This window comes from Talaromyces rugulosus, chromosome II, assembly GCF_013368755.1.
Source record: "Talaromyces rugulosus chromosome II, complete sequence".
Lineage (NCBI taxonomy): Eukaryota > Fungi > Ascomycota > Eurotiomycetes > Eurotiales > Trichocomaceae > Talaromyces > Talaromyces rugulosus.
In genome coordinates, this window is record NC_049562.1 from 6534915 (window position 1) to 6545227 (window position 10313).

At 48.2% G+C, this 10313-nt stretch overlaps 4 protein-coding genes across 4 annotated transcripts; 2 read left to right on the plus strand and 2 right to left on the minus strand.

The window, feature by feature from the left end:
• Positions 1 to 198: 198 nt before the first annotated feature.
• On the minus strand, positions 199 to 2116 carry TRUGW13939_04752 (uncharacterized protein; the record flags this gene model as incomplete). Its single annotated transcript, XM_035487919.1, has 8 exons — positions 199 to 325; positions 382 to 818; positions 877 to 1052; positions 1109 to 1358; positions 1427 to 1783; positions 1839 to 1919; positions 1975 to 2044; positions 2100 to 2116. The coding sequence occupies 8 exons, from the start codon at positions 2114 to 2116 to the stop codon at positions 199 to 201; spliced, it is 1515 nt and encodes a 504-aa protein (XP_035343812.1).
• Positions 2117 to 4893: 2777 nt separating this feature from the next.
• On the plus strand, positions 4894 to 7071 carry TRUGW13939_04753 (uncharacterized protein; the record flags this gene model as incomplete). Its single annotated transcript, XM_035487920.1, has 9 exons — positions 4894 to 5028; positions 5094 to 5163; positions 5232 to 5279; positions 5336 to 5438; positions 5505 to 5746; positions 5799 to 6119; positions 6176 to 6433; positions 6495 to 6846; positions 6927 to 7071. The coding sequence occupies 9 exons, from the start codon at positions 4894 to 4896 to the stop codon at positions 7069 to 7071; spliced, it is 1674 nt and encodes a 557-aa protein (XP_035343813.1).
• Positions 7072 to 7439: 368 nt separating this feature from the next.
• On the minus strand, positions 7440 to 7910 carry TRUGW13939_04754 (uncharacterized protein; the record flags this gene model as incomplete). The annotated part of the gene is made up of 1 exon (XM_035487921.1): positions 7440 to 7910. The coding sequence occupies one exon, from the start codon at positions 7908 to 7910 to the stop codon at positions 7440 to 7442; it is 471 nt and encodes a 156-aa protein (XP_035343814.1).
• A 652-nt stretch (positions 7911 to 8562) lies between these two features.
• Positions 8563 to 10292, plus strand: TRUGW13939_04755 (uncharacterized protein; the record flags this gene model as incomplete). Its single annotated transcript, XM_035487922.1, has 3 exons — positions 8563 to 8698; positions 8760 to 9394; positions 9453 to 10292. The coding sequence occupies 3 exons, from the start codon at positions 8563 to 8565 to the stop codon at positions 10290 to 10292; spliced, it is 1611 nt and encodes a 536-aa protein (XP_035343815.1).
• Between the last annotated feature and the right edge of the window lie 21 nt (positions 10293 to 10313).

Genomic DNA, 10313 nt, shown 5'->3' on the forward strand with positions numbered 1-10313 from the left:
TCAAATTATATAAACATTTTCAGCCGAAAGGATTATGTTTCATTGGCATTTCTTTCAAACTATTTCGGTTGCAGCAAAATAGCCAGCATACAGTCTTTCAAGCGGTTGGCTATTTTCATCGCATTCTCTTCCTAGGGATCTATTTCTAAGTCCAAGTAATGTACTACTCTGGTATAGTAGTTTTATGGGGTGGACCATTTATTTGGAAGATGGGGTCAATCGGCGCTCTGTGTTAGCGCGAGTGTTGACGAAGTCAGGGTATGACAAAGTCAACTCAATGCCTCCGGAAACGACGTTGTCAACGGCTTCGACGCCGAGCATGAAGCTGTAGACGCAATTCAGTATTACAGTACCGTTAATAAAAGTGTGTAAAGGTCTCACCTGTGGTCTTGGTTACCAACCTCGTACTTCCATGAACCAAAACGTCCGCGAGTAAGGATGTCCTTCTGGCGGAGATAAGGTAGGATTTCATCCAAGGCGCCGTTGCGCTCCACACTTGGAGTAGGGTAGCCGTGATCGAAGCGGCGGACGTAGGTGCTAACAATCTCGTCCTCTGGCTTCAACAAGTCGGTGTTAACCAGACCTTGTATGCAGTCGGCAAGTAGGGTCTCGTGGTTGACCGGCTTGTAGGATGACTCCGACACCTCAAGCATAATCGACCAGTACGGACCGGACTGGGCCTCAGACGAGGTAGGCTGTTGGCCATTGGCGAGCTGCTTTGTGGCAAGTTTAACGTCCTCGGTAGGCTGGTTGAATGGAGAGTAGTTGGAGAAAATGGTGGCACGGTAGAACTGGCAGTTGTCCTCGACAAAGTACAGCTACATGGGATATCATTAGCTTGGGGTCAAGGGGGAGGGGAAATCAAAACGCTCATACCCAACACTTGTCACCAATGCGCTCTGGTCGTTGGCCACGAATGCCAACACCAATGACGTTAGTGGAGGAGTAGAAAAGCGGCTTGCACATCTGCTGCAGCTTGACATCACCCATTGACTCAGCGAGGTAGTCGACAGCCATGGTAGAGACCAGGGAGCCGTATTTGACGACGGTACCTGTCAGTTGTAAGCAAATCTGTCAACGGTGATATCTCAGGTAACAATCGCCTCACCATCTTTCAGGTATGCCTTCTTGGCGTCCGCGTCCACCTTGGTGACAGCTCCGTGAGCACCAAAGCGAGTATTTTCCTTGGCGATGGTGTCCGCCACGGCGATCCAGATTCCACCGGTACCACCGTGTGCAGGGAAGCGGAAGGTCGAGTTAGGTCCCCAGTTGCCAGCAACCTTGTTCTGGATGACGTTTGTCGTGAGCAGCTTGACATTGGGGGCGGCTACACGCTCTCCGACCCAGGTCGAGTTCATCTATATACACCAGTACTTCCTTCAGCGAAATAAACAAGGGAGAAGATCTGGTAGAAGGATATCCATACCTTGGTAGTAGGAACAGCCCAGACTTTGAAGTTGTAAGGGCGCATGAAAATCTCATTCAAGCGCTGGCCAACATTGCGTTGGTTCCATTCGTCAAAGTTCTTGGGCTTGTCGGTGGCCGCTCGGACGCGGGCTTCAAGTGCTGCGTCAATGAGATCGTTCAGACACTTGACTTGTTCCTCTTTAGGCAGAACAGCGATGTTGTTCTGGAAGGGATACGGGACCCAAATGCCCTGGTAGCGGACGTACGAGACGCGCTGGTGCTCATACCAGTCGTCCGACTGGGGCAGGGCTTCGTGGAGGCAGTCATCAAAGTACTTGTAGTGAGAGAAGATGACGTGGCCGCCAACATCGAAGAGCTGTTACACCGTTCAGCATGCTAGAACAACTAGAATATGGGCGTAAGGGCCTTACGAAGCCTTCGGGAGTGACGTCGGTCGAGGCAAGACCACCGGGTGTCTCGTTGGAATCGACAATCAACCACGAAACACTGTTCTGAAACATTACTCGGTCAGCGCAAAGCGTGAATGGTAAGAGATAGATCACATACCAGTTGCTGGAGGCGTTTGGCAGCACCGAGGCCGGTTGGACCAGCGCCAATGACTAGAACGTCAACATTGCTGGAAGTATATCAATTTAGTTGCTTTCCATGTGCGCGGGTTTTTGGTGATGTACATTTCTTTGGCAGCCATGGTTGTGCGAATATAAGCGAATATCTGAAGCGAGTGACTAAAAGCGAATGACTAAAGCGACTAAACAAAGCGAGTGAATAAAGCGAGTGACTGGAGCGAGCGACTATAGAGCAGTAGTTGAATAGACTGTAGAAGTTGAGCAGCAAATGGTAGGGGGGTCGTTGCCTGGTTCTTAAGAACACTGGTTGACGGTGGCTGAGTTTTCGGACCAACCATCTTGGCCTTTTTTTTTATTGCGATTGTCATGAATGACATTTACAGTGCTGATTATGATGTGATGAAGCTGAAATGAGGATCCCACGTCATGGGAGATGAGGGTGTTTTACAGGGCCAATCAGTCGGTGACCGGCGGCGTGAAACTCATGATCGACGCTGTTTCGAGGCATAGACCCTGACACTTGGTGCAACAAGAACATGATGGCTTACGTAGCGTGTCTTTGTATACCCGCAGATTGGCTAGGCGCAGCATGATCGAGACTGAGACATGAGCCGTTGTAATTAAACTATGCATCGGCAGACTAGGCCACTTGGTCGCAGATTGGCCCTAGCGGGCTGTTGGCGGGTCTTAGGTCTTAGACTATCGCTCTATCTTTAATGACATGTCAACAGGGCCCACGCCGCTATTGATGTCAGCAAGGCCTTCATTTTGGGCCTAATTCCGGTCTAGACACAGAGTCTAGATCACTAATAGTTCTCTATGTACGGATAGTTATCTACTTCAACCCTTGGACCAGCCCTACAGAAAGCTCTTACAGTATATAGATGCGCAAACTGCCCTCAAAAATTTGATTCAGTGTTGACTACATATGTATTTCAATATGTACTTTTTGCATCTGCCTAGACACGATTAGCACTGATTAACGAGTCATACATATGACCATAATATCAATTGATGTAGGCAGTGCTGCAATGAACTTTGACCCGCCACGCATACTAGCTAACAACCAACCCGTTCCAACAACATTAAAAGGGTGTTGCTATTTAAATATATAGCTCACAATTATTTTTTTAATAGCAGTTGTTATCGTTCACCGCGCACGTGGAAATATCAATTGATATAACGCTCCCCCACCGAGATCTAGACTAGTGTCAGCCGCCAAGGCTACAAACTTGCTCTCTTCCTAGTTGGCCAATTTTCATTCACCAATGATTAAATGACCAGCCATTAGTTATAAAGAAGCCTGAGGTCGCATAACATTGAAATAGCGATATTGAATGGCAGTTGAAGATTGCTCAAACGGATGAGGGAGGAAAAATGCCCGAAAACTATAGCACGTTTGCCTCGCTGGTTAATGAACTGTACAGACGCTCTCTATTGAAATGAGAGGAACAAATATTCCTGTTCTGATCACTGCTGCGGTGTCAGGAACGGATCTTTCGGTTGGAAACTTACGATTATCATCATCATGAACGAGGGCTACTGACTCTTTCCTAATTAGGGAATTTCTGGCCCCGTTCCCAAATAGGTTAGCCTTAAGAATACTTGTTTGATTTGCTGTATCGGACTCTGCTCCGCTCTGGAAACTGATTAGCGTGGATTCTGACCACGCTGGCCAACAGCAGACTGGTATACACGACTGTTGAAACTGTGTTTAAGGAAATACACTCAGTCAAGAACACTTTTTTTCCTGAGAATAAGAAGGATCTATTACGCTAAGCAGTACTATCATATTATTTTCTACTGGCGGTCATGCCTATCCGGGCTTCATTGCTTCATTGCTCTTTGTAACAAATTCAGGGAAGTATTTCACGTAAAAACAGTGAGACTCTCGGCATCGATAACCCCGGATTCCAGTGGAGACACGAGCTGGTACAATAGTACGGGGTATGGAGTACGTACCACTCTAGTAAAAAAACCAGACTGCATGGCCTTTTTCTTATTGTTCTTATTTTTTTTAAGCTTTCCATGATTCCGCGTGCTCGATATACCTAGCGCAAGTACTCCACGTATCAGAAGACGGCGGCTGGTGCTGGGAACAATGGCCATAAAGTTATAAGCTCCTCAGTCGCAGTAGCGTGCATTTCTGGAATTGCACACCGGCCATTCTATAGCGGAGGATCAAAATAAGCGACCATAATCTGAGTCACAAAGTAGATGAGTTGATTAATTACATTAAAAAAGCTAGTCCGGTCTCACTATACAGGAAACAATATATTGGTTGTTAAAACGGCTGGCCGCAGCTGACTGGGGTCAGCCTGGCAAAAGGCGCTGGCTAAGGAACATGCTACGAATCAGCAAAGCCGAAGCCATGCTTATTACCCAAAGCATTAAGAATCCAATAAAAATGGTGGCTGTCCAACAGTAGCGGAATGTCGCCAAGCAGGGCGACAGGCGAGATATTCTACCCCGACCCGCCTCCCCATCGCGTTAGCCCAGCACCAGAAGCGAAAGGGGCCGAGTAATGACAGCAACAATCATTTCTTTTTGCTCCAAATACGCAATTTAAGTTCACCCCTAGGGTTTGCGCAGTGACACACTTACTAGCAATGGCTGTTTTTCTTTTTTTTTCCCCCATTGGGAACCGCACAATCGGGCGTTGCCAAGATCCGTGCAACCTCATGCAACACGGAATTGCGGAGAAAGTGGCTAGGGTTCCAGAACGGGAGAAGGGCAATCAGAGCAGACAGGGAGTCGTGGAGGAGGTCATGCCTAGTATAATAACCCCATGTGTGCTACCTCGCATTCTAAATGATTGCCCTCCACCTACAACATCGTCTAGGTTTCTGACCTAGGGAAAAAAAAAACACTCATACTTAGAGTACAAACAATACTTGCAATGGCAGAGAAGGAAGATCTATCAGCGACGCACGAGGAAGCTCCCTCTAAGTCGCCTCAAGACACGCCTTTTGTCGCGAGCAGTTATGGCGAGACGGTCAAACTTGATGGGGCCCAGACTAAGACGGTCTACAATGTTAGTTTCACCTGATCAGGGTTTTCAATCTCGTGATTTGGGTGGCCGTTCTGAATGTAATACAGGCCGAGCTTTATGCTGCTATCGAGGAGACGGCGATTGAGAGATGGAGCAAGACCTCTATCCAACTATATTGTGAGTCTATTGATCACGATCCTTCCTCATTGCCTTGTAGCAATGCTAATGTTGTCTAAAAAATCTAGTCGCAATTTTTGTCTCGTTTTGCTGTGCCTGTGCCAATGGTTACGATGGTGGGTGTTTAGAATAGTTTGATTCTCGCGGCAAATCTGTCTGACAAGGGTTCTAGGTTCGCTCATGGGCGCAGCCCTCGCTATGGACTACTTCCAAAGCACCTTTCATACTGGCCTAAGTGGTGAAAAGGTTTCGGTTGTGACTGCACTATATACAGTGTACGTATTTGCCCTTTTTTTGCCTATATATCGATACCCTGATTAACTCATAATTTCAATGAATAGTGGTTCCATGGTTGCTGCCCCTGCCAGCGCCGTTCTTTCCGATAAACTGGGACGTCGCAAGTGCATGTTCACCGGTGCTTGGGTTATCATCATTGGGTCTATTCTAGTTGCCAGCTCTCATTCACTCGCCCAATTCGTCGTCGGGCGTTGGGTTCTCGGCGTTGGCATCCAAATCATGGTTGTCTCAGCCCCCGCGTACGCCGTTGAAATCTCGCCACCACACTGGCGCGGTCGAGCAGTTGGTAAGTTGCCTCTTACTCCACAAGAATCAAATGGAATGCCTAACAAAGCTAGGATTCTACAACTGTGGCTGGTTTGGCGGCTCTATTCCCGCCGCTGCGATCACATTCGGGACAAACTATATCAGAAGCGATTGGTCCTGGCGTATTCCTTTTATTTGCCAGTGTTTAGCCTGCATAATCGTCATATTTGCAGTTTGGTTTATTCCCGAGTCCCCCCGGTGGCTAATGGCCCACGACCGACATGAAGAGGCCATTGCTTTCTTAGTTAAGTACCATGGCAACGGCAATCCCAATGCTCGACTCGTCCGTCTTGAAGTTGAAGAAATGAAAGAGGGTATTCGTATAGACGGTATCGACAAGAGGTGGTGGGACTGTAAGCTATTTTCTTGTACTCATCCCAGATCCACGAGCTGACCAAGATGAAACTAGACCGCCCATTCATCTTTTCCCACAGTGGCCGATGGCGCTTCTTGCAAGTCATCATGATTTCTGTCTTTGGACAATGGTCAGGAAATGGCCTCGGATACTTTAACCCAACCATCTACCAGTCGCTCGGCTATACCTCGAGCTCAATGCAGCTCCTGCTGAACCTCGTCAACTCCATCGTGTCAGCCATTGGTGCCTTGACCGCGGTTTACTTCACTGACCGGATGCCGCGTCGTCCGGTGCTAATTTGGGGAACCCTTGGTGAGTCTTTGCCTGTATTGAGCCTCTACTTAAATATCCAAAGCTAATCTAATCCAAATAGCATGCGCTTTGACTATGGCTATAAACGCCGGCGTCTCCGAGCCGCTGATCTCCGAAAAAGCAAATACAGGCACAATTAACCGGACCTTTGGTCAAGTCGCCCTGGCCTTCTACTACCTTTTCAACGTTGTCTTTTCGTTTACGTACACCCCACTTCAGGGCGTAGTTCCCGCCGAGGCTCTCGAAACAACCACCCGAGCCAAAGGTCTTGCTCTGTCCGGCTTCATGGTCAACTGCATCGGTTTCATTAGCCAGTTTGCCTCTCCGATTGGTCTGCAGAACATATCGACTAATTATTTCTGGATCTTTGTTGGTTGGGACTTGTTTGAAGCGCTGTGTTGGTATCTTTTCGCGTGAGTTACTTTTGCTGCTCTGTTTCATTTTATTTCATTTTATTTCGGTATATTTGGATTATTACTGACACTGTTCGCAGTGTCGAAGCGCAGGGACGGACGCTCGAAGAACTAGAATGGATATACCAGCAACCAAACCCGGTCAAGGCTTCCAAGAATGTAGACCAGGTCGTTGTTCAGACTGACGGCCGAGTCATCGAGAAGATCAACGACGACGATACTTAGGGTGTTTCCCGGGTAGCTCCATTGAATGTCGAATCATATTCAACCTCGAAATTGATTTAATCTTCGTTATCAGTGGATCGTACATGGCATTCATGGGATACGAGTTTTGCAAAGACTACAGGCTTTCATGCGACTGTATGTGGTGGGGGATTGTTTTAACTATTGATGGTGCCCTTTCTGCTAATATTTCGATATTTTGTGATGGACACTGATGTCCTGTTTCCTGAAAGGCTTGGGCAGTTACATGAAATATTCGAGTACCGTCTTATTTATTAACACCACACGTAATTAACAAGTATCTCACTAGACAAGCACACAAAACAATATTCGTGATTTGGATATCCGCTCCTTGCGCGACCTCAAATTCTTCACTGGGTTTCCCACACTCGCATACACAATACCACCAAGTAGCCATCCGTATCAGCGATTGTCACGCCCCATTTGTTCCAGTATTCATTCGAGTGCGACACTCTCCTTCCACCTGCTTGAACTAGGCTCTCGACCAAAGCGGAATCGATCTGCCCATCGACATATAGAACAAGTAGATCTTCTTCTGAAGGAGTTGGTTTCATTTCGGCTTCGAGAACTTGGACCAGTTCAACATGCCATGCAGCACCAGGCCATCCCACCATGAGCAGCTCATGGCCGCCCTCGGTCTCGCTAGCCGGAGGACTCCGCCACAGCGTGCTCAAGCCCAATCCGTCGACCCAGAATCGGCGCGCCACTTCCAGATCCCGGCATGGTCGCGCGATGCGTAGATGAGATGTAGGCGTTGGCCGTTTCCCTACCGCGGGAGCGGAGGCAATAATGGGCTGCTGAGGTACGTTTTGAACAGTCATCGCGAATCACAGCCGGAATCATAGAAACTACATGTCAACTGAGATAGTAAGAGAGCAATCCAGCAATGATTTTATAGACTCCCTGGATACCCCACATCACTCCGTGAATACGAGCCTCCTCGATCTGGATGGGCCTATGTTATCAATTGACTAGGCCAGCCATGGCTAATTAGTAACATTGACCCGTGCTGACGATGAATGCCTTTACTAGGCTACAACCACTTCCAGTCTTCCATAATAATGTTTGTGTGACCGCCAAACCCAAGTAGCGAGTATCGTCGATGGAAATAAATTGCTGTTATTTTCCCGACCTCTTTCCATTGTTATCGGCCTGGTACGCCTTTTATAGGGATGTGGTTGCTCGGGTATCCCCCGGAAGAGCCATCGAGCCTGATTTGGCGAATATGCGCGATACTGGAGAGTCCAAGACCGATATGTCTAGTTGGGCTAACCAGACACGAGTCACCATAACATCGATTGATGGTGCTCCTTATCTCTGTCCTCGCTGCCTTATCTCGTGGTCACACAGCCTACAGGCCGATGGCGCCCTTATCGGCGATCAACATTGCTTTATCATGGCTCGCTCCTCCTTGCTCCCCAGATGATTATTTTGCATGGTAGTCTGACATTGCTTCATTGCTGCACAATCAACATGAAATTCGCAAGGCCAGCTTTGCGTGTAAGCCAGCCCAAATCCGCTTTCGCCGACGGCTCTGGACGCTGGACCAACCGTGATCTGGATCCTGTTCCTCGTCACCGGCGGAAATGGGGTGTCGCTAGCTTCATCGGTACGTCGCATGCAATATGCTAGACAAAAATAACGAAAGGCAGCAAACTAATGGCTCGCAGCATACTGGATATCGGACGCGCTCAATGCAGCTACCTGGGAATTTGCCAGTGGCATGATCGCCGTCGGCCTCACGTACAGAGAGTCTCTGGCCATCGTAACCATCGCCTTCTTGATTGTGTCCGTGGTCATCTCAGCTAATGGCGCCATTGGTGCTATGTATCACTCACCCTTCCCTGTGTTGGCGCGTGCCAGTTGGGGATTCTACGGATCTTACATCGCTATCGTATCGCGAGTAATCCTCGCCGTTTTCTGGTTCGCAATCCAGACCTATAATGGCAGCAATTCCGTGACTGTTATGATTGGCGCCATCTGGCCTAGCTATTTGAGGTTACTGAACCATATCCCTGCTGAGCAGGGCATCACCACCAATGGAATGGTCAGCTTCTTGGTCTTTTCCATCATCCAGTTTCCGTTTCTATGCATCAACCCGAATAAACTACGATGGCTATTCATGGCCAAGTCTATCATTGTTCCGATTGCGTGGATTGCAATCCTGATCTGGGCCTTTAAATCAACTGGGGGAGGGGAACTTTTCGACCAAAAAGTCACCGTCAGCGGTTCTCAATACTCCTGGCTATGGCTGGCCAATTTGACATCTGTGATTGGAAACTATGCCACACTGAGTGTTAATCAAGTAAGAAGTCTTCTAACCGAAGCCCCTGGTATACTAACATTAACGTCTATTACTATAGTCTGACTTTTCGCGGTACTCTCGCGTGGGTGTCAAGTGGCAACTGATGTACATTCCTATGCTCCCCATATTTTTCACATTTTTTGCTTTCATTGGCGTGGCGTCGTCCTCGGCCGGCCAAACGTTGTATAATTTAGCTGAGATCCCCTGGGATCCCAACGTTTTGATGAGCTACTGGGAGAACCGTGCATGTCGATTTTTTGGCGCCTTCACCTTCGCACTGGCTTCCTTGGGAGTCAACATCTCGGCCAATTCTCTGTCCGCTGCCAACGACTTTGCTGCTCTTGCACCCGGGTACCTGAACATTCGCCGCGGCCAGATGATCTGTGCGCTCTTTGCCTGGGTCCTCGTCCCCTGGAAGATTCTCGCGTCCGCCGGCAACTTTCTCAACTTCATGTCTGCCTACGCAGTGTTCCTTGGACCGATAGCCGCAATTATGGCATTTGACTTTTGGCTGATCAAGAAACGAAAATACGACTCGTTGGCAATGTACCAACCTGATGGAATTTATAGATACTCTGCAGGGGTTAATTGGCGTGCAGTGGTGGCTTTCGTCGTCGGAGTGGCACCCAGTTTGCCCGGGTTGATCAATTCAGTCAACAGTTCTATTAGCGTTGGTGTTGGAATCCATCCATATCAGTTCGGTTGGCTGTTGGGATTTTTCGCTACGACGCTTGTGTATCTAACACTTTCCTACCTTTTTCCCGTTACAGAAGCCTTGATTGAGCACCCTGTATACCCCGACGAGGTGTATGATACTCGGGCTGGTATAATTGTCGACGGAGTTGAGCCAGAGGATTATCGTATATCGACGCAGATTGTACATAAATCAGCCTGCTGAAACATTACAATGTGTCGGAAG